Source organism: Choristoneura fumiferana, chromosome 8 (genome assembly GCF_025370935.1).
Source record: "Choristoneura fumiferana chromosome 8, NRCan_CFum_1, whole genome shotgun sequence".
In the NCBI taxonomy this organism is placed as follows: domain Eukaryota; kingdom Metazoa; phylum Arthropoda; class Insecta; order Lepidoptera; family Tortricidae; genus Choristoneura; species Choristoneura fumiferana.
In genome coordinates this window covers 9,699,666-9,724,141 of record NC_133479.1, presented here as the reverse complement: position 1 = coordinate 9,724,141, position 24,476 = coordinate 9,699,666, and the positions used below count along the sequence as shown (strand labels likewise).

The window sequence follows — 24,476 nt, the reverse complement described above, 5'->3', positions numbered from 1 at the left end:
GAGAGAGACGCGGTGGTCGCTTTTCAAGAAACCTGAACACGAACAACAAAGTAGTGCCAGCGATAGTGTTTGTTACATACTCATAGCGCGTACCACAAAAACTTAAAAGTATCTCAGACATGCCCACATAACAGTTAACTAGTTTTAAATGATATGTGTTAAACACTTGTTCAATGACCAAGTTTTTGTGGTACAGTAGAATGCAAAAATATGGACTTATCGAACTACCACAGACTCGCATTCCGGCGTAATAAAGCCGTGGCAACATAATTTCGAGTGGTTTGAATAGATACATATTTTTGCACACGGAATGTTTTATGTTTAATCGGTTATATTTTAAATAAAGACAGTCAAATATATTACATGTTGTTTTTTATTCATTTTATCCCCGGTAATATAAAACAGTAACATAACAGTGAACATTCTCTTCTACTTGTTCTTCAAAATTCGATCTCTAAACATCATTGAGGTATTACTCTAGTCTACGAGTAGATTTGTTGTATGGAGACTTACGAAAAATTCCCCCGTCTATGAAACTTGGCACATGATGAAAATAGGTAATACAGATTATAATTATACAATAATCCAACAACTTTTTTTACGAGAAGTTAGGTATTTTTACCTAAATATGAAAATCGTTTATAGCTCTCTGTGAAAAATTCCTCAGTCTGAAATTCTTTCTGTATACGTACCTATGTACTACTTAGAATATGTATGTAAAAGAATCAAATTTTTTTTCGACTTGTTGTTGGATTATTGTATAATTATAATGTATATTACCTATTTTCATCATGTGCCAAGTTTCATAGGCGGGAGAATTAATCTGGTTACAAAACCTTCGTTGGTCGGAGTATATTCTTGAATTATTTCTTGAACCATTTTGGCATTTTGCTATGTTTGGATGTGGACGGTCCAGCATTAGAGGTTCTTTGATTTTCTGGTGCATTCAGGTTCCTATTGCTGGGTGCTCTGTAAACATATGAACAGTTAAACAAACTTGCTATTCGAACTATTAAATATTTTGTCAAACATATTGAAAAAAAAAAAGGATTGACTACTTGTACAGCAGTAGTAGGTAATTGTGGGAAATAAACCTTATCAAGTTCACCTTCTGCCAAATTCGTGTAATTTTTTTTACGTTTTGTTAGGAAAAATAATACAATTATGCTAAGCAAGGAAAAGAAACGCTTCCATTTGAAAGATTCTTCCGTCGACTGCCGTTCTTGGATTGTAAAACGTAACAGGTTCCCTGTCCCGAAGCAATGTGCAGCGTTCTTTTGACACGCCCCCATAGTAATGATAGAGTAATGTAATATCCCCAATGTAATGTCCCCATAGTAATTTTCATTGGTTATCTAAATGTGGTTCAAGAATAAAAATAATATAATACGTAATAAAACTTATTATTTATCGAAAAAACAACTGCATGTGCCTCATGGACGTACCAGTAATGTCAAGCATGAGGCACATGTGCCTCATGGGGCAGGGAACCTGTTTGCATAAGATAAGGAATGGTTAGTTTTAAACGTATGACAGGTTACCATAGTAAAAGAGAACAAAGTAGGTTTACTACGAACAAAAGTACATCGCGCGGCTTAAATGTGAGCGCGCCGGAAAGCGCCGGTACGCACGCACCCGCCGCACGCACACACTGATAATTTAAGGAGGATTAATTAAGTTTTCTTTAGTCAAGTCAAGGCTGCGCTGCCGTCGGCGCCGTACGTTTCGATTTTAGCTCGCTCGTCATGCACTCCCTTCGCGAGATGATCACTTTACGTTCGCCTACTCTACTCGTACTTACGTATTTTTTGTATTAGGTATAGTTGTAAATTAGTAGTATATAAGTGTAGTGTGATAGTTTCGTGCTAGGACACATGAGTAATTAGTATGTACACAGTCGCCATCACCACTTCCGCGAATTTATAAATAATATTTTTAAATTTAGTATGATAATAATAATAGAGCGGCAAAGAATCTTGTTTCTCTAGACACAGATATAAGACAATTTTAAGTTAACTTTCATATTAAAATTATTTGCCGATAAGTAATTAATTAATCTAAAATAAGTAGACATCGACAACCCTAAGCGTCCGCGCCGGAGTAGGCAGTTGTCTCCTTAAGGGTCGGAGTGTGCATACTTGTTCTCTTTTACTATGATGTTACCATGGCAAAGTTTGTGTGTCTTTGTGTGTGTATATATGTTTGTTACTCGTTCACGCTAAAACGTCTGGAATAACACATAGGCTACTTTTTATCTCGATATTCCCACGGGATAGGGATACAATCTCGAAATAACAACCGCTTGGTTTTGTCTTTAAATTTTGGACAGTTGTTCTTAATCTTTTCGCCGCCACGTCAAATACAAAAGACTTCACCCATTCGCCAGGCTTCCATATTGCAATGCCTAAAATTGAACCTTAACACACTTGAACGAAGGTTGCTTTTGCATTGAAGTAATGGACGGACGTATATATAGGTCGTTGGCGTGGAACCTGCGGTGCGTATATATGAGTCGTTGGCGTCGAAAAGATTAACACAATCTCACTGAAGACCACGATATAAATTTTGGCATTTCCCAGAAGCAAAGGATAGTAGGATGAGAGTCGGAGTGGGGGTGAGCTGTCCGAGGAATTTGCGGTGATGCCCGGCGTTAAGCAGGGTGATGCCTTGTCGCCTTGCTTTTCAATTTGGCTCTAGAGCATGTCGTGAGGAAAGTATTGTCATTGGATGTAGGTTTGGAGCTGGGTGGGACGCATAGGGTGATAGGGTACGCCGATGACCTGGCTTTACCTTTTAGGGGAAGCCGCAGGCAGGTGGTGGAGGATGCGGGGGTGTTGGAGCACGAGGCGTCAAAGATTGGTCTTAGGATTAACCACGGCAAGACGGAGTATCTCCACATGAGGCGATACAGAGACACGCGTGTTCTGCGCAACTGTCTTCGGGTCGGGGGGTTCAGTCTACCAGGGAGCCCAAAAGTTTAGGTATCTTGGCTGCACTATACCGATACACGCACAAGAGAGGAGGAAATAAAAATACGCATACAAAATACTCTGCGGTGTAGTGCAGCTCTCCACAGGGTACTGGTGTCTAAGCTTCTCAGCAAAGGTACAAAACTCTGTATCTATAAAACCGTCATAAGACCTATTCTTATGTACGGATGCGAGGCTTGGACTCTAACCCAGAAGGAAGAATACCAGCTTCTGGTGATGGAACGTAGGATTTTTCGGAAGATCCTGGGACCCGTCAGAAGAGACGATGACACGTGGAGGATCCGCAAGAATGCCGAGATTGAGGAGGTGGTGGCTAAGCCTAATATAATCGGCGAATTTAAATCTCACAGGCTTCGGTGGCTCGGCCACTTGCTGCGAATGGGGGAGGATCGATGGGGTCAAGATGGCGTATTTGGGACGGCCAACTGGTCGTCTTCCTGGTTGGTCGGCCGAAGTATCGCTGGAATGATGCTGTGGTGGCGGATCTGCGACAGCTTTAAGCAGGCAATGAGAGCTATCGCGTATGAATTCGCCGCTAGAGGCGCTAGTGTAGCGTGAGGTCTCCGAAATATCAAATCTCATAGTTTTTGGGTGAGCTACACAGGTTTATTTATAATTAGAATAATTTTGTGAATATTTGGCATTACCTGAAATTGATTATGGCAATTATGCGTTACGGGGCAATGAATGTCTGTGTTTTGAGACAGTTTTGTCTCTCGGAAACTTTGGTTTTCCTTTTTTTTCCGAAAAAAACGGGACTACGCAACACTTGCTCGATATTTTAATGGTACGGTTTTAGGTGTATTAAATATGATTTTAATCTAAACTTTGTTTTCACGCCCGTAATAACAGACTTTGAAAGCCACACTTAAAAACCTCACGCAACAGTGGCGCCATCGAAAAAGACAAAAAACGATAGCCCTCATTGGCGTGAAGCTGCGCAGGTTCGGGTTAAGTGACAAGCTCTCGTTTCGGAGGCCAAGACTCATTTTGGGTCGCTGAGCTTATAAAATCCCAGAATTTCAATTGTACCAGATAGAACAATTTACGCGTGCGAAGCCGCGGGTAAACTCTAGTATTATAAATGCGAAAGTTTGTGAGTGAGTGGTGAGTATGTTTGTTACTCTTTCACGCTGAAACGGCTGGACGGATTTGGATGAAATATGGCAAAAAATTGTTTACAACCTGGATTAAAACATAGGATACGTTTTATTCCGATATTCCCACGGATAGGGATAAAAATTTGAAATAACAACCGCTGGGCTTAGAGTCATGAAATTTGGTATGTAGGTAGCTGGACGTTTGGAATAACACATAGGCTACCTACTTCCCACAGGATAGGAATAAAATCTTGAAATTTTAACCGCTGGGTTTAGAGCCTTGAAACTTTGGACAGTTGTTATAAACACAGTCTTAATAAAGACCACAATATAAATTTTGGGTATTCCCAGGGGAATTTTGTAAAATCTCGGAATTTCAATTGCAAGTACCAGATTGAATAGTTTACGCGTGTGAAGCCGCGGGTAAACGCTAGTATCTTAAAGTTTGGCTTAAAAAAAGGTTACGATTACAATTTGAAAGGACAACATTCGCTCGAACAACGCCGTCTATTGATTGCAAACGAAGTTAACACGTCATCTTGAGAGCCGAAGTACATACGGTATGTTACCGTTTTTCGACAGTGCCCTCTATTCTTGTTTAAACTTAAAATATTATCCCACGGGAACGCATTACCGGAATACTCGTATCAATTATCTCATGTCTTTTTGTCTATCTGTATGCCAACTTTCATGTAAATCCGTTAATCTGTTATTGCGTGATTGAGTAACAAACATCCAAATATCTTCACAAACTTTCACATTTATAATATTAGTAGGATACAATACCAAAAATATAAATAAGTAAGCATCAGTAATGTTTGAAGAATAATAAAATACCGGTATTTAGAAGCTAAGATACTGGCAGCATCAGAGGATGTAGTCTTTGAGTATATTTCTTCCTTGAGGTATTTTGCATTTGCTTCTTCCTGGATCCACTTGAAATGCATGTGGACGCATGGGACGAATTTTGCTTCAAGCAATGTTATTTTTGGATCCAAGGTTTCTTTGAGTGGAGTTGTGACTGTAAATAATTCGATCGTAAAAATCATGCTATAATCTTAATCATATAGCTCACATTTTTAGTGTAGGTTTTAATTTAATTTTCACTTACATATATGAAAAGGTTTATCAGGCGTCTGTAAATGAGCCTTAATGAAGTTGATGACGACCTCTATGGTGTCGTCAGGCGAAAAAATACCTTGAAGTATAATGTGATCAGGGAACTGAACACGGACAACCACATGTTTATGCGCACTTAGTCGCATTTGAGAAGTCTGTAAACAAAGCAAATAGATTTTAATGTCAGTATTTATTTAGCCATTAATGTGTGTACAGTTTCTGTACTATAAAAATAGTGCGAAAAATAGATGCTTTGAGATGTATCATAACATAATAAGCGAAATAAATTTGAGTGCCTAGCCTACTGTAACACAAGTCGCATAATAGTTGCTAAGTAGGTATACAAAATACGCACATAATAGTTTTACAACTACAACCACTCGCATAAGTATGTGAGGAAAAATGTTACTTCATTTACCCAGCTACAATCGAACCCAAGGCTTAGGGAAAGAGGCCAATATTAGCTAAAAATGCCTCCATGTTCAACTGCATTAAGTACATAAAAAAAAACAGTTATGTTATGAGCATTATCGTATATAACAAAATACCACAAGAACTACGCCAACTATAAACATATTATACACGATAACTTATTGATGACAAAATTAAGGAAATGGTTAATAAAAAAATGTTTCTACAGGTTAAGAGAGTTTTTAGAACATAAGGAATAATAATCTGAGACAGTAACATTAACTGATGCAGTAATTAATTTGATCTATGTAAATAAATAATATATGACAGCTAAATGATAATATTGTATTAGTGACTATTGCATCAACAACAATTTGACATTATTATATGTATAATTTGCATGCCATATTCAGTTAAACATGTGAAGCAAACAATTATAATTGTTATAATAACCACCTACATTGTACTTACCATGTTTAAGCAAATAAATATATTATTCTTTCTTTTCTTTTCTTTCTTTCACTATATTAACCTACTCAACTTAGGCTGGCTAACAAGGGCCTACCGATTCTGTCTGTTCTGCCTACAGAGTACATATATAGCTAGCTTGTAGGAGTTGGTAGGCCATGGTTCTGCCATACTTAGACTAGAATAGAACTAAAATATATCTTTAAATTACAGGGGGCGAAGGCACATCGTATTTCTTAATTATGATTACATAGTTTAATTTCTAAAATAATCTTATAAAGAGAAAGAATTTTATTGTTTGTTTGTTTGTAATGGATAAGCTTAAAAATTTAAAATCTTCTGAACCTATTGAAGAAAATCTTTCAGCTTTATAAGATAGATATCTACGATAGATAGCTACGAGTATGTTGTCAGCTAGTAACCAAGATTATATTTTATCCCAGGAACGTTTAAACTTCCCAAGGGACGCAGACGAATTGGCGAGCAACAGTTAGGCATTAATAAAATATAAACCTGTTTTGCAAGTTCTTCTTTCTTTGAAGCAGTGATCAGGGGTGTATTTTCTAAGTCTAATCTCTGATTCTGTAAGTCAGAATATAATCTTCGCACTTCTTCTACTGTTAATTCATAAAAAGTATCAGGAAGGTCTTCCATTTCCTCATCTGAACCTTCTGGTATAAAAGCAATGGCTTTTTGTGCACCCAACTGAAATTTAAAGCATCTGGTGAACTACAGTTCAAATATAGAATTTAACCAAGTTTACTCATAATCATTTAAGGTATTTTGTCAAGGTTTTATGGAATTTGCAATGAACAGTCAAGGAAACTGAAGTATGTACCAGGGTGGAACCTTTTCATTATCAATTTCGCTATGCTTTCTTTGGGAAATGTATGAGATGTCAACATGACATTAGTAGCACAAAGGCTCTACCCCGGTACGTGTTTCAGTTTCCTCAACTGTACATTAATTTAGGTCAATTTCACTCATTTTCGGTAGGGTGACAGCACCACCAAACAAGAGCCACAGGAGTAAGGGGCCAAATGCCTACTGAAAGGAAATGGTGAATTGGTGAGGTAGCCTAGGCTTGCTCTAATTTCATCACCAGGTAGTGTCTCTAGTTATTGGAGATAACAAAATTATTTTATATGGAGTAGAGTTTAACCCTGATTGTGGGGTACTTTGGCAGTTCTTTCAATCAACAAACAAGTTTGTATTAACCATAGGATTATAGCTTATTTATCACAAATGATGTGATATATATTTCTTACAAATGTAACTTCTTCTTCTATTTTCAATCTTCTTTCTAAGTTTTCTTGAGACAGGCATGATGTACTGGATGAAGCACTTTTTACATTTGCCTCAAAATTATCTACTTCCATTGACACATCTTCTTTAGTTGGTAGATTATCATCACTATCCCGGATTTGAACTGTTTTCTCTTCCTCATGTTTAACTTGCGTCTTTTTACCTTTTTCCTTTTTAATCAAATCAATGGGGTCAAATGTTTCAGTATGAACTTTTTTCTGGACCTGCTGCTTTTCAGGAGCTCCAGAACTTGGTGTTTCTTTATATGTATGTTCCCTTTCTTTATGGCTTTCTAAGAATTTGTCATCTTTTGCTGGCAGTGGTCTTCGGTAGACAGCTGACACATTTGCTTGCCTATCAGAAAAAATAAAGTATTAAAATTTTTGATTTCCAGGAACAACCAAAACTTTGTTCAGTACCAAAGTATACCAATAAAGTGAGAAACTGGAAAAATTATTCCCCATTGAAATGCAGCTAAATTATTTTGTTTTCTTAGTAATGATTTAGCAGCTTCAAATGGGCCCACTTGCAAAAGAAACTTAATGGAAAGCTAGTAAACCAGGATTTATAATGCTATGGAAAAAATGTAAACAAACTTTTGTCATTATCAATGTGACATTTCAGGGGATCTAAAGGTGTGGAGCAGCTAGAATTTTATATAAAGTTCTGTTGTTACCATGTTTTTTTCTATCTATAAGAGCCTTTTTTACGGGAGACTACTTATAAGTCGTCTTTTGACCGAGAAGTACTAGGACCAGAGTCCATACTTTCATCCAACAATGAACGAAAAAACGGATAACGTAACAATGAACAACTTAACTGTAATTAAACATAACAACAATGTCAACAATAAAATAAAATAACAGAAAAGGAGTCACTGGAAATTGATTACAAATTGAGTCTTGAATGTTAGTGCATTGAGATTTGAGTGACGTGTCGCGTCAAGCGGCACACAGCTCAAAAACCCGGATGTAATACCAAGACAATAAATAAATTATGCATACAAAAACAGTATTCTCGTTTGTAAATTTATATATCAGTGTAAATGCCAAAATCCATCACTAATTTATAATATTTTATTTTGATTATGAAATACAGTTTTTCAATGGGAATTTTCTGACAAATGTGGAAAGAATAAATATCTTGAGTTTGGCAATTTTTTTTTGATAATGTCAACACCTTTGTTTACATTTTTTCCGTGAGAAAAAAAATTCGGGTTTAGAACAGAAAGCTAGTTTTAGATACTGATCAACAAATTATTTGCTGGCCATAAAACATTTCATTAACTTCGATATTAGTATTCACTTTTTTACTTTACTTTTTTATTTTAGCTTCTTTGGTCTGAAGCATGTTGCTCTTAAGAAAATATTGAATTATTAAGAATAAAAATCACATAATATTAAAAGCGAATTTCTAGGAAAAATCTTACTTTTGATTCCAGTAAAATACTCACATTCCTTCTTCTGCTTTATTCAGCAATCTCAGAACAGCTCGTCCCCCTATTAGGCCCAGCTGCCGCAAAGTCTTATTTCTGAGAGCAAGCTCACCAGTAACTTCCTGCCTCATGTACAGGATTGTGGGGTGGGTCAATGAACTCAACTCAGCAGGTGCCAATGTATTGGCTAATTCAAATAATGATGTGTTAGGAGGAAACTCCCCAGTCCTCCTCTCACCTGTTGCCATATGAATTATATCAAACACTACACTTGTCAGACACAAGCACAGACCCGTATTTAAGTGCATAATGCCAATAAATTTACACACTTGGTTCTCACACATTTTACCATTTATATTGTGTGTCCATCCACTTCAATATAGGTAGGGCAAAAATCTTCAAATAACTTATAAGTTAACATATTGTTTTTTTTTTCAGACTACCTTCTTGTTTGTTACTACATTTTAATCAGACTTCAACTCACAGAAACTAAATTTCAAATCAGTCTGACCATTGAAAGCGGGTAGAAATAGTCTTGCAAAATTTAACTTTGGAATTCAACAGGATAAAAGAGAATAGGAATGCCTTACCATCTTCTAATAACAAGCCTATAACGACATTTGTTTCTTGCCGTGTCCTCTCAGCTTCTACCATTTCCAATGTAGCTCTATTTGGTAAATTCGACCAGCGAATAGTGGTTGTTGGATCAAGAACATGATTATGATGCTTCAAATCATACTCAGTCGGCCGGAAACCTTGCTTCGCGCAAACATCTTCTAAAACCTTTAAAAAACAAGACCTCGTTATTAGCAAAAATGTACTTTAGCATTTATTCCTTGTATATTCAGAAAAATAACAACCTGTAAAATGCTAGTGTCTGGAGTGCAGTGAACCTTCTGCCTTCTTCCATTCGGAGTTAAAACAAGAATATCTTTGGACATATCGCCGAAACTTTCAAGTAAATAATCAGGACTATTTTTTTGATTTTGAATCCAAATAGAAAAACTTTGTTATCATCCGGGGAGTACGAAAACGCTATGTAATGCAAGTTCCTGTACCTGAAATGAAATGGCCAAAAAGAGTTGAAGTAACATCGCTTTTTTTAATTCCGTTAAACTAATTTTGTCTTTTAAGTCTATACAATAAAGTTTAATTTTTGACAAAGAATGAATAGAAATACACCTACGCGTACCCGGCAAGGCGAAAGACATCCTCTGACTCAAATTGGACTCAATCAAAGCAATCCAATCAACTGTCAAATCAAAACAGTTTTTTTTATATCATACTTGGCCATGGCCACCTTGGGTACACGGCTCTTATTCAACTGACCAAATAGCGCCAAGCGCCAACAAACAACAGAGGATAATTAGTTAATAGCATATAGTTTAGTTAATAGTATAAATATGGATCTAGATTAAAACCGATTTCATGCCAAACCAAAATGGTGTAAACTAGAAACATATTTGGCAACACTAATTTTACTGTTAATTTAATATCCTATGTTGATCCTTGGGGTACAAACTTCCTATATATCAAATGGATTCATCAAAATCGGTTCAGTGGTTTCGACGTGAAAGCGTAACAGACAGACAGAGTTACTTTCGTATTTATAATATTAGTAGGGATTAGTAGGGATATTAGTAGGGATTTATTTGTTAAACCTATGAGAATCCAAAAAAACAGTCAGCTGTTCTTGCATTCATTTGACACTTGTTGTTGTTGACCGGCTGACCGACAGTCACGCACGTCACCCACACTCGTGAAACGTTTGTACCCGCCTCGCCGCGTGCTTAATTAATTAACTCTAGTTAACTAAAATTTTATAAGATATACATCGAATTTTAACTGTAGAAATAGATTATACGATTTTTAAGTACGAATGAACATTTTTTAAACTAATATGTCGGACGATAGTCGTAATTCTCAATCAAGTTGTTTGACGGACCTCGACGACAGCGATTTTAAAGGTAGATATATTATTTCGTATAGTATAACTTCTCCATTAAATATAGAATTCAAATAGCTAAAAGAATTTGTAATGATCTAATAATTTCTGATTAAAAAAAGCAGACGAATATTTGAAGATGTAAGTTCATGTTAGGTATTGTTGAGGTATACGTGAAAAGGATTCAGAATTTCAGACGTATCTCGAAATTCTCTTTTTTTGAAGTTGGTTACACAAGAATCATGTAATGCAGTGCAGCCTAGTGCCTTTGGTCTTTGATCACTTTGGCAATTTGATAGTTCCATGTAGATCCATCATCATCATTCTTATTCCTTGTTTCATGATTAGCTTAGACCTTAAGAGACTGAGTGCTAAAAAGCTGTAATTTTGCATTGGTATGTTACTTATGTTAACCATGCGGACAAAGTGGTAACATATTGAAAAAAACGTTTAGTCAACATCCACTATAATATGGAATGTTTTCTTTTCTTATCTACCTAGCTAGATGTAGGCCCAAGAGTGGGGTATTGTTGGATAGATCTTTTAAAAATATTGTAGTGTTGCTAAGACTCATTTTCCATTTAGGGACCCCTGTGCAAAATATGAACCTCTGTGACAGAGCTATTTTTTACATGACTGCCCAAAGGAGGGTTATGTTTTTCGATTCCATGTATGTATGTATGTCTATTTCTTTGGTCCTCTCTGCAGCCTAATTTTGTTTGTGTTTTCCCCATTTTGTATATGGCACCGCCTACCACCAGCGCCTACAGGTGGCGAGAGCTCTATAGTTCTTTACTAAACAATGTGGTCTAAAAATCTTGAAAATCTGAAAGGGTTTGTAATGGTGCTAGTGAATTTTTATTATAGCTGAGAGAGTGTTTTACAAGTTATGAGTAATATCTGATCAAAACATACCATTGTTTATTTGCTATATTATGTATATTACTGCTATATTTATATGTATAACAATGAATATTAGTACAGGACCCTACACTGCATTATCGTCTGACACAATTGACTGATTTTTATATCTATGAACCAAAACCAATTACCATGTTATTCATGCAACTACATTTGTAAGACAGCACATAGGTTTATTCAAGAAAATATTCTATAATTTCAGACCAAGAGTGCATCATTTGCACTGAAAAATTTAATCATCCTACAAGACTACCATGCGGTCATGTGTTTTGTTACTTGTGTGTCAAGGTGAGAAAATTTTATTGTCTATTTGTTTATTTTATTTTAAATAATTTATTGAATCAGGCGTTACTTTATATCAATGAACTAAAAAAAAATCTCTGCTGAGCAAATAATTCTTTTGTTCATAACAAGAAATTCTTTTAGTTCATTTGTTTTATTTTAGGTAATCTATATATATATAAAAGAAGAAACTGACTGACTGACTTATAGATCAACGCACAGCCCAAACCGCTGGGGCTAGAAACTTGAAATTTGGTACAGGGGTTCTTTTTCTGATGTAAATAAGCACTAAGAAAGGATTTTTAGAATTCATCCCCTAAGGGGGTGAAATAGGGGGGTGAAGTTTATATGGAATTTTCTCATTTCTGGACTCAGAAGTCTGAAAATAGGTTTATAAGTTTTCTATTACGATTAAAAATTATCTGTCTAGGTAAAATGGATAAAATTTCCCCCTAAAGGGGTAAAATGGGGGGTAAAGTTTGTACAGAAATTTTCTCATTTCTGGCCTTAGAGGTATGAAAATAGGTATATAAGTTCTCGATTAAAATGAAAAATTATCTGTGTAGGTGAAATGCATAACATTCCTTCTAAAGGGGTAAAATGGGGTAAAGATTGTACCTATTGTTTATAGCGAAGTACTTCGCTATGCACACAGATACAAATGTCACAATTATAACGTGGGTTAATTAAAACATATGCCCTGAAAACTAAAGTACACGCGGACGAAGTCGCGGAGAAAAGCTAGTCTTAATATATAAAACAAAATCGGGTTTGTTGAAACACTAACTCTAAAACGGCGTGATGGATTTTCTTGATTTTTGATTTGTCATATTTGTCTCTGTTCTGAATAGCTAAATGAGATAAAAAAAAACCTTCAAAACATTTTAAAATAGTTGAAAAAAAAAAACCCATACAAAATGTTCATGGGTTTCATAACTGTCAGTTATAGACCACATCCCCACACACTTAATAAGTTATAGTTACCTATTTTATATTTTCCTAGACAAATATTCACTTAAAATAATTGACTTGCAAAACAATGTTGTTTGATGGTTTGGAAATGCAATGAGGGCTATCGCGAATGAATTCGCCACTAGAGGCGCTAGTGTAGCGTGAGGTCTCCGAAATGTCAAATCTCATAGTTTTTGGGTGAGCTACGCGGGTTTATTTATAATTAGAATAATTTTGTGAATATTTTGCAATATCTGAAATTAATTATGGCAAATATGCGTTCCGGGGCAACAAATGTCTGTGTTTTGAGATAGTTTTATCTTTCGGAAATCTTTGTCCTCCCTTTTTTCCGAACAAAACGGGGACTATGCAACACTGTGGCATGCTCGATATTTTTATGGTACGGTTTTAAGGTGTATTAAATATGATTTTAATTTAAACTTTGTTTTCACGCGTAATAACAGACTTTGAAAGCCATACTTAAAAACCTCACGCAACAGTGCGCCATCTAGTGAGACAAAAAACGATAGCCCTCATTGGACCTGCTAGATGGCGCTGTTGTTATATGTTATCACTAGTGTTTACCCGCGGCTTTGCACACGTAAATCATTAGGTCCACCACCTGAATTGAAATTCCAGGATTTTAAAAAATTCCCGTGGGAATTCCCGAAAATAAAATCGTTGTTTTCATTAATTTTACATTAGAAACAATCATGGACAAATTTCATGACTCTAAGCCCAGCGGTTGTTGTTTCGAGATTTTATCCCTATCCCGTGGGTATATCAGAATAAAAAGTAGGCTATGTTTTATTCCAGATGTCCAGCTATCTACATACCAAATTTCATGACTCTAATCCCAGTGGTTATTAGTTTGAGATTTTATCCCTATCCTGTGAGAACATCGAGATAAAAAGTAGCCTATGTGTTATTCCAGAGGTCCAGCTACCTATTACAGACCAAATTTCATGACCTAAGTCCAGCGGTTGTTATTAAGAGATTTTATCCCTATCCCATGGGAACATCGGGATAAAAAGTACCCTATGTTTTTAATCCAGGTCATAAACTAACTTTTTGCCAAATTTCATCCAAATCCGACAAGCCATTTCATCGTGAAGAAGTAACAAACATTCTATACTCAAACCTTCCATTTATAATATTAAGTAGGATTATCATATTTATTGAAAGGTAACTATGTATGTCAATAAATAAAAAACTTGATGTTTTGATCATATTGTGCGATAAGTAAATAAACTATCATGACTTAGTACATGATGTATGATTCCTTATTTATACTGTTGAGCTAAAAACATTAAAATTTGGTAATAAATACAACTTGATTTTTGTATTATACTTTCAGGGCTTTCCAACCTGTGCTTTCTGCAGAGCAGAAATCAAACCTGAATTTTTGGATCACCCAGTTCTAATACAACAGATGTCTGATGATACTAAAGAGAACGAACCAGATTTCCAATGGTATTACAGAGGAGAGCGAGGTATGTATGTCCACTATCTTGTTAAATAGGTATTATTTACTTCTTTATATATTTTTACCACTTATTATCAGAATGAAATATCAACACACTTCAACAGTGTCCAACTTGCTTTCATGTCTTTCGTCTTGGACAAGAAGCTTTACTGAGAGGGAACCAGTTGATGTCGTTTATCTCGATTACGAGAAGGCCTTTGATAAGGTTCCTACTACAAGACTACTACAAAAACTAGAATTCGTTGGAATACGAGGAAAACTTCTCAACTGGATCGAGGCATTTCTGCGGCACACGTTTCGTGTGAGAATTGGCGAGACACTGTCGGAGGAGCGAGAGATACTCAGTGGCGTGCCGCAAGGTTCCGTACTTGGACCTGTGCTGTACATAATCTACACATTCGACTTGCCTTGTTCCTTGCACTGCCGCATCAGCACATTTGCTGACGACACAAAGATATTCGCAAATCCACTACTTGAGTTCGACGATGATTTAAACACGATAGCTGACTGGTCAAAGAATTTAAGCTGTCTATTGAGTACTGAACGAACGCACAACAATCCTCGCAGACATTTCTTATGTAATAGAGTGGTCAAGACATGGAACAAACTACCAGAACATGTAGTCTCAGCACTGAATGTGAACCAATTTAAGAACTGGCTAGACTAACACATTGACTATACAAAGAATACTTGACCAAGGAACAGCTAGAGACAGGCACCTATCAGTTGCTTGCAACTGTCTGCCTGATAATTTATATAATAATAATAATCTTATGTCCTTCTCTGGGACTCAAACTATCTGTATAGTATACCGAATTTCATCTAAATCGGTTCAGTGGTTTAAAAGTTATGGAGTAACAAACAAACAAACAAACAGAATTAAGTACCTACAAACTTTTGCATTTAATGTAATTATTATAGGAACACTGTTTAATACACTGTTTAACGAATATATTTTTATAAATGTATTTTAAGATTGGATTTTTGTTACTTTTACGGTATGATCGTAAAAGTAACAAAAATCTCTCATCGCTGCTTAAGTGACTAAATAAGTAACAAACAGGCTGAGATATATGGTGCATAGGAGAAATTCGTGTCTGTACCGTTGTCCAGCGGTGGTGGTGGTGGTGTTACGCGGCACAGAATGCCGAAGACCTGGGCTCGATTCCCAGCGCTGGTCTTATTTTTCTGGTTTTTCTGTGCATCTATATTTCAGTTTGTATTTTCGAAATGTATTTTAGATAGGTAAGTTTTAGGTAGGTATCTGCACTCAAACTATAAACATATCATAGATTAACTTTATGATTATATTTATTCAGTATGTATTGCTGTGCTAACGGTACTTTCGAACGGTATTCTCATCCGGTATTACCCAACGTACCTTAATTGCGTGAGATGAGACCTCACAATTTTTTTTCAACTTTTTATCACCGATTACAAATCATCGTGCATAATAATAATAATAAAACAATACTTATGACATTCCTGTTAGTGATTTAAATTCAGCATAGGTATCATAGGTATATTTTTTTATATTACCAGGTTGGTGGAGATATGATGAACGGAGTAACTTTGAGCTAGAAACTGCATTTAATCTTAGGGTTTCGGAATTTTCTCTGAGACTCGCTGGAGCCGATTACATAGTTAACTTCCAAACCATGGTGCAGATGAGGAAGGGCGACAGGACCAAACGCCGCAAAGTGCGGAGGGCCGCTCCCACGTTGCCGGCAAAAGGTAACCTAAATGAATTACGTTGTAATATTTCCATTACCTACAAGTTCTGTAATGTATGTTCATCGACATCTAAGTGCCGTAAGGTACATAGATGTCGATGTGTATGTTTGTGGTTTAGGTAAAAGTAACAGAGCCGATAATAATATCAATTGTGTGTGATGAACTTCCTTTTTGCCTCACTTAGACGGCTGCACATTTTGTCTGTTTTATAGATTTTAGTAAGTACTTAAATTGTAGTTAGTATTATTCACCAGTCAAATAAAATCTTCATCATCACTGCAGTAACCGGTTTTTCGAATAAATAAATAAATAGGGAAAATAAAGGTACCTACCTAAATAGGCGCCTCGCGCTATTAACTCGCTTGACATTTCTATTCTTCTTATATTTTGGGTGACCAGATGGCCTAGTGGTTAGAGAACCTGACTACGAAGCTTGAAGTCCCGGGTTCGATTCCCTGTCGGGGCAGATATTTGTATGAAAAATACGAATGTTTGTTCTCGGGTCTTGGGTGTTTGATATGTATTTAAGTATGTATCTATCTATATAATTATATTTTCACCTCAGAACCTCAAACAGGCAGGTTTTGCTATGAGAAATCAGTGAGCAAAGTCGCATTTTGCTCAGTCCGTGAGACAAAGTAACTTTTTAATTATTTTTTTTTAAATGCTGAGTACCTACAGTGTTCGGTCTACTCACTGAATTCCAAATATTTGAACCAAAGAGGATTTGAACTTTACTTTGAACTGTCATTTCACTTCAACACGAAAACAGCGAGAGATAAGATCAAATGTGTTGATTACAATCTTAAATTAAATTTTTGGTATTCAAAAATATATCGATAAGTACCTAATAAATTACATGACAACGAAATATTTCCAAAATGTTAATTTTCCCTATCTTTCAATAAAGTATGCAACCTCCGTGGTGCCCTAATGGTGGCCTAATGATCGCCGTGGTGGCCTAATGGTTTGACCTATCGCCTCTCAAGCAGAGGGTCGTGGGTTCAAACCCCGGCTCGCACCTCTGAGTTTTTCGAAATTCATGTGCGGAATTACATTTGAAATTTACCACGAGCTATGCGGTGAAGGAAAACATCGTGAGGAAACCTGCACAACCTGCGAAGCAATTCAATAGTGCGTGTGAAGTTCCCAATCCGCACTGGGCCTGCGTGGGAACTATGGCCCAAGCCCTCTTGTTCTGAGAGGAGGCCTGTGCCCAGCAGTGGGACGTATATAGGCTGGGATGATGATGATGCAACCTCGTTGCACGAAAGCCGCTTCTCTTGTTTTTTTTTTTTATAAAAGAATTCCGTATACTGCCTGTACAGTTGGAATAAATATTTGTTAAATTGAATTAATTTTTAACAAATCTATTTATGTTTATGTATTATATAATTTAATTTGTAAATCTTAATAAAATTCATATTTAAAGGTTTAATAACATTTATAATAAATTATACGTTTATTGTTCAACCTTTTTCATGACCCCAAAATAAGGCTTTTTGCAGAATTAAAAAATAAGTGTGACATTAGTAAAAGATCGAAGTTCTAAAATACAATGCATGTTATAAGTATGAGATTTGTATTGTATCTACTGGACACTTTTTTATGGTTTTAAATGTGATTATTAAATTTGTTTCTTAATAATCGGATTCTATTTAAAAAAAATGTGTTTGTTTTGTAAACAGGTAGGTATATGTGGTTTTATTCTTATGTTACATTTAAATTATGTCCTCGCTGCTGAGGTGAAAAATTGTATGTGTCACACGAGACCAAAGTTTTTTTGCATCTCGTGTATTTAAATCCCTTGCTGCTCTCAGGATTCTACCCTAGAATCACTCGCTTACGCTCGTGATTCAATTATAGAATCCTTCGCTTTTTCGGGCCAGAACCGTCTGTCCACAATTGGTCACAATTCAAACTAAACACTCCTTGCTTAGCTCGTCGTACCTAATTTTTCCTTTTTTTTTCAGCATGTTATGATGTGCCCGGTATAAAGCTAGGAATATCGACGAATGCGTTGCTCTAATCGATCTGCCGTATTGTTTCTCAGGCACGTCACGATTGATACGCCTGGCCAACTTTTAGGCATATCATGAAATGCCGCCATTTCATGATGTGCGTAGGAATTTCGTGATCGTGATGGATTTAACGATCGGCCGTCGACAATTATACAACTGATAGGATTAGGAACGCTTTTAAGAAAAGGTGCCATTCGTAAAGTACGTCGCACCAATTTTGACCATTTTTACGTAGAGCAGAAATTATTTGATCGTTTGCGTTTTTCGTTGTACTTAGTATTGTAGTTACGCAATATGAGTTACTTCTTTCTATTTTTGTGTTAAGTACGTGACTGTACCTACCTAAAATGAAAAAGTACAAAAGTTAGTGTAGGAAATAAAGGTAGTGGACCCCAACAGTAATTCCTCTGCCAGAAAAAAACTTTACAGTATGATAAAGTATCAATAAATAAATAGTATTGTATAAATTTATAAAGAATAATAATAATAGGATTTAAGTAAATACCTAAAATCTTAAATCGTTAATATATTTTTACGGAAAAATGCTCCTTTCAGACTTTCTTCACCGGACATATTCATGTAACATATTGCAACAATATATGAAATATAAAAAAAATATCCCAGCAGAAATACCAATATTAATAAAATATAATTTTTTGGCGTTTCTTGGACCGGAAATTGCTCTGTCTAATTTTTTAATTGGAATGCCATTTTATTGCCGTTTTATACCTACAAAATGAAAATCTAAAATAAAATACCATGTAACTATTTTCAGAAATTGCCTTTTTACTCGCTGTGGAAAATTTCCCTATCCATTTTATTTATTGAATTGAGTTCACAGTTTTCTTTCCATTTAACTATAAAAACATCAAAAAAAAAAAACAAGCGTATTAAAAACTAAACATATTGGAAGCAGTGTGTACAAGCGGGGTTTTTTTGGATATTTTGGATTTAAGTGTATACGTGACTACTTAGTATATAATAATATCTAAAAAGAAATCAGGCTTAGAAATTTTCCACTCTCAGTTTTTAATAGTTCTAAAATACATGAACTTGGGTATGCATTTTTTTTTCTTACCCACTACGCCAAATTATATTCTAAGATCATATAAGAAGAAAAAAAATGACAGAGCAATTTTCCGATGAAAATAAGCGTCAAAAAAGCAATTATCATAAAAAGAATATTCTCATGTTTGACAAAAGTTTTAGATTTTTTCTAGTACACATTTCGATACAAATGACTTATTGGGTAAAATAATTTTCGACAGAGGAATTACTCGGTTCAATATATAAACAGATTTGTATTTTTACGTATAAATACCTAACTTAGGTGTTATGTAAATTTCGGCTCATACTATACAATAACCAAACAAAATTTCATCGATTGAGAAATTAAAGCATGGGTCTCCATACAACAACTTCATTTCTTACATTAAGTGTGCAGTTACTGCTGCATGCTGACTCTACCTATTTTTTTTCTACTTTCAGGTATTGCAGGAATCAAGAACAAGGAATGTCAACTAGAAGAGATTGAATCTGAAAAGGAATTTAATGAGGCAGACACCATTCCCCTCTACAGCAACAGCAGCGAGGCAAGGGCAATGGACACTGACACTCATGAAATGTTCTATGATTACTTTTACGCTAATTAAATATTGTCCCGACCTTCTCCACTTTAGAACATGTCTAACCTATAGGTATAATGACTGATGATTAATGATTATTGACGAGGCCTGTTGCTGATTATTATTGTTCTGTATTATAGTCCTGTTCCAGTGTTGACAAAGCTTGTTGCGGATTATGATTTGTATTTATTGATTTTGAGAAATAAATACCTAAAGGATGAAGATGTCACATCTTCTAATCTTATAAGAATGATAAATCGTGTCGATCAACTTTTTGTCACTTGTTGCTATAGTTACGGTTTCCCAAGTCACTCTTTAAATCGTAAGTTTATAGGATTCAAATTTGCCAAACATGCATTTCTGTGGTAGTTTTAAGCCCCTTCTATAATTTTTCATCTGATAAGCAGGTTAGTATAATATGACACAACATTTTTTCTACTAATCTGTACTACATTTGTCCCCTCGCTGGCAGGACAGAATAACAACAAGAAATAGTTGATCCACCCAATTAATACACCAGAACCCTATTTCATACAAGTTACAAGTGCTACAATTTTATGATTGGTTTTTTGGAGTCTTTGTATTTTTTATTTCAACTCCAAATTTGTTACTTTTACGGGTATCCCGTGAAACCATATCGAAAATACAAACTGACACATGGATGCACAGAAAATCCAGAATAAGAGACCAGCACTGGGAATTGAACCCAGGTCCTCAGCAATCCGTGCTGCGTGCTATAACCCCTACACCACTGCTGGACAGGAATGTAGACACGAATTTTTCCTATGCATACATATCTCAGGTTGCTTATTTCTACCATGCTACTTAAGCAGCAGCACTAGCGACATCTATGTTTCGTCGACAGACGTCACACTCTTTCGGAACTAACCGCTCACCCAGACAAGAGATGTCGCTACTAAGTAATCTAATTATGATTGGTTTTTTAGTCTTTTTGTATTTTTTATTTCAACCTCAAATTTGTTACTTAAAAAAAATACAAAAAAACTCCAAAAAACTAATCATAATTTGATTGCTTAGTAGCGACATCTCTTGTCTTGGTGAGCGGTTAGTTCCGAAAGAGGATGGCTGCTGCTTAAGTAGCATAGTAGAAATAAGCAACCTGAGATATGTATGCATAAGAAAAATTCGTGTCTAGATTCCTGTCCAGCAGTGGTGTAGGGGTTATAGCACGCAGCACGGATTGCTGAGGACCTGGGTTCGATTCCCAGTGCTGGTTTTTTTTTCTGGTTTTTCTGTGCATCCATGTCTCAGTTTGTATTTTCGATATGCTACAATTTTACATAATTGTTAAGTTTCTCACCCAAAAAGTGACAATTATGTAGGATTGTAGTACTTGTAACTATTATTAAATAGGGGCCAGAACACAACAAATATACGCCACAACACGATTCAATAGTAATTACAAACACTGCCAGAAAATAAGTAAATAATTAAAATATTTAGGAGCGAAATATTGAGGGGACGACACGTTGTGAAAGTCGACCCTGATTAAATTTTTTCAACCTAGATAAGAAGAGAAGAAGTCAATAGGCTGGCAGAAAAAAGGGAGAATTGGATATTAAATTTCTCCACTGACGAATGATAAACGATGTTTTGGAAAAATAATCGATCATTGTCCTTTTTCTTGATACTTGTTATCTACTTGAGTTCCAGCTTCTCCTCAACAGTGGTTTTTCGAAACTGATGGTAGATTTTCTCCACTGACAAATGGCAATAAAGAAAAACAGATAAGAGATTGACCTTATTGTCCTTAGTTTTTTGATTTTGATACCCAGTTCGAGCTTCTTGATGGCTTCTTCTCAACAGAGGTTTTTCGAACTGGTGGTAGATTTTTTTGACAATCATACTCGTACTCGAAACTACTTTCTGACGTATACACACAGTAATAGGACATATCGTCACTACTTTAAAAAAAACTCGTACGTCAAAATAGATAATTCTTCTGAGTGAACTTTACGATCATTATGTCAAGGTTCAATTTTGTTGACATTATTGATTTTAGATACGAGATTTTTTCAAAGTATTGATGATATATATATACATAGGTACACACACAGTTCTTTGAATCTTTAAGATCTTTGTATAAGAAAATAGGTATTCTTAAACCCTACCATTCTTTTATGCAGATACTAAATTTAAATGTCAATGTCAAGAAGACATTAATTAATTATCTAAGGCGTATTATAAAGTTAATAATTATCTAATAGCGAATCTAATGGGCTAAATACTTGTGATCATTAAACAACATTGTAAATATGTTAACAAATATATACCTCGTTGAGTTTCTTGCCGGATTCTTCTCAACAGAGGTTTTTCCGAACCGGTGGTAGTTTTTTTTCTTTCATATGTGCTTGTTATAATCTTAATTTAATAAAGATATTTGGACTTTGAGTTTGTGCTCCTTTCCTTTCCTTTCCTACACTTCATAGTGAGTGTATCCAATGTTTGTAACTGTTTCGATTAAGCCGACATACCAGTGACTTTACAACCAAAAAAATTGAGCCGACTACAAAAAACCATGAAAATAATTTTCTACCAGTCTGGAGTGGGCCTATGGTCATCTTCCTCACCTACGCACTTTATATTGGGCTTCAATCACTCCTGCTGGCTCGTGCTGAGGCACCGACCGACTTCAGACTGGTAGAAAATTATTTTCATGGTTTTTTGTAGTCGGTTCAACTTTTTGTTATAATTTTTTTTACACGCTTTTTTGTGTAAATAATCTAAAATACAATAGTTTAATATCAACTGCTCGTCACCTTTTACGAAAGATTACTTTTCCGATGCAGAGACGTTCATTATTGAGGAGTTCTGGTGCTTCACCGCCCGTTTTACCATGAATAGGATCAAATAAAGCGAATATGGGCAATCAGGGGAAAAACATCGTGTAGTTTTGAAAATTGCTACAGTTATACCTTGCGGCATCCAGATGAACATACTAAAATTCCTCAAGGGTAGGGGCTGTGCTAATGGTGTAGGGGGGGGGGGGTTTCAATGTACCTTTTTTCAGGTTTTTAGTCATATCTCGAATATTTGCACAAATAGCATTACAATTACTTCGGACAAAAGTTTTTCGTAAAATTTCCTATAAATTTGGTCATATTCATTTTTGCTCACTATTCACCCCTCCCTCACTCACCTTCAACTCCCCCCTCCCCAAACCTTTAGCAGAGCCCCCAACCTAGAGGACTTTTAGTAAGTATGTTCATCTGGATACCGCAAGTTATATTAACTGTACCAATTTTCAAAACTACACGTATTTTCCCCCCTGATTTTATTATTTTTCTCACCCTATATTGCATTACGAGAAGCATAAATTGCTTAACAACTGTCAAAGTAATTAAAATTCAAGCCGTGAAATACTTGTTATTGAGTAGGTAGTAACTCCGATGGTCAACTGTGGTCTTCATCATCAAATGATGATTTTCAAGAGCAAATGCACGAGTTACTACAAAATATATCCAGTTTACTAAAGGTGTCCCTACAACATTTGAAGAGTTCCATCGATTTCCTTATGATCCAGTTATCAGATCCTGATTTGGTGCTTGGGATCTAATTGAAGACATTCCTAGACGATCACAAAAAAAAATTGAAATCTGTTCATAAATGACGGAGTTCCGTAGGTAACTAACATAAAAAAAATATAACCGAATTGATAATAACCTCCTTTTTTGAAGTCGGCTAAAAATATAACGTCTCGATATCACTAGTTACTTACGAGTATTCTAGCGCTATATTATGCTCCTCGCTGTGCTAATCACGCTGCTGAGATGAGATGTAGCAGCCACACAAGGCTCTCTTGTGCAACTCCTGACTGGAAATGTAGTAGCAACGTACGGACAGTGCGAGAAAGATCATTATGATTGGTAAAACAGTAAAGCCGTAACAGACGATCGAACGGTCCGGCGGACCGAAAGGGACGCAGCCATCTGTTAGAATGGGATATCTATACCACCATCTTACAGACAGTTTTGTTTTGTCCCTCTCAGTCCGCCGGACCGCGGCGTTCGATCGTCTGCAAGGCTACTACGAAACTCGAAGTTCGTGTCGTGCGGTCCCTCTTGCTCTCGTATTAAACAGTGTAAGTGTTAGAGGGACCGCACGACACGAACTTCGAGTTTAGAGTTTCGTAGTAGCCCTGCTGTTACGGCTATTAGTTTGACCGTGGCGCCCTCGTGCACGCGGCACTCACTTTCACTATAGTATTTTATGCAACTATATCATAAAAATTTTATAATAACTGTAAAATTCATTTATTGTCCGTTATGTAAGTATTCATTGTTCAATAATTGTTACTATTACTTATTTTGTCTGTGGCAGTAGCGGCTTTAGGGTAGGGCACGCCGGTGGGGCGACCGCCCAGGGCGCCGGACTTAAAAAAATGAAATGAAATTTAATCCAGACATACCTATCTAAGTCCATAGGTAGGTACAGATGTAGTGGACAATGTTTTTCCATCGTATTTTGTCGGTAAAGTTCGTATTTATCTTTCTTTCTCAACTAGCTTACTGAAGTTTACTGAAGCTAAGTAATCGGGAAAGCAAGATAAATACGAACTTATCCGACAAAATACGATGGAAAAACATTATTCAAATAATTAAAACAAATTTTATTAAATCATGCATCAATGAGACCTTTTTTTTCTAATTAGCTCTGTGGCAG

The 24,476-nt window shown here is 35.9% G+C and overlaps 2 protein-coding genes across 5 annotated transcripts; one reads left to right on the top strand and one right to left on the bottom strand.

Moving 5' to 3' along the window:
• Positions 1–753: 753 nt before the first annotated feature.
• LOC141430402 (tether containing UBX domain for GLUT4-like) lies at positions 754–10,083 on the bottom strand. Of its 3 annotated transcripts, none has more exons than XM_074091089.1 (9): positions 10,021–10,083; positions 9,689–9,886; positions 9,419–9,611; positions 8,847–9,066; positions 7,357–7,747; positions 6,602–6,793; positions 5,202–5,364; positions 4,928–5,111; positions 754–969 (listed from the first exon to the last, which is right to left on the bottom strand). In XM_074091089.1, exons 2-9 carry the CDS (start codon positions 9,767–9,769, stop codon positions 864–866), a joined length of 1,530 nt encoding a protein of 509 aa, XP_073947190.1. In that variant the 5' UTR covers positions 9,770–9,886; positions 10,021–10,083; the 3' UTR covers positions 754–863. The 3 variants fall into 3 exon arrangements, with proteins under 3 accessions (XP_073947190.1, XP_073947189.1, XP_073947191.1); XM_074091088.1 differs by having other exon boundaries at positions 10,015–10,077; XM_074091090.1 differs by having other exon boundaries at positions 10,011–10,050.
• Positions 10,084–10,350: 267 nt separating this feature from the next.
• LOC141430403 (E3 ubiquitin-protein ligase RNF146-A-like) lies at positions 10,351–22,205 on the top strand. 2 transcript variants are annotated; one of them, XM_074091091.1, is made up of 5 exons: positions 10,358–10,795; positions 11,897–11,982; positions 14,285–14,420; positions 15,956–16,147; positions 19,657–22,205. In XM_074091091.1, exons 1-5 carry the CDS (start codon positions 10,729–10,731, stop codon positions 19,818–19,820), a joined length of 645 nt encoding a protein of 214 aa, XP_073947192.1. In that variant the 5' UTR covers positions 10,358–10,728; the 3' UTR covers positions 19,821–22,205. The 2 variants fall into 2 exon arrangements, with proteins under 2 accessions (XP_073947193.1, XP_073947192.1); XM_074091092.1 differs by lacking the exon at positions 15,956–16,147 and having other exon boundaries at positions 10,351–10,795.
• Positions 22,206–24,476: the final 2,271 nt, after the last annotated feature.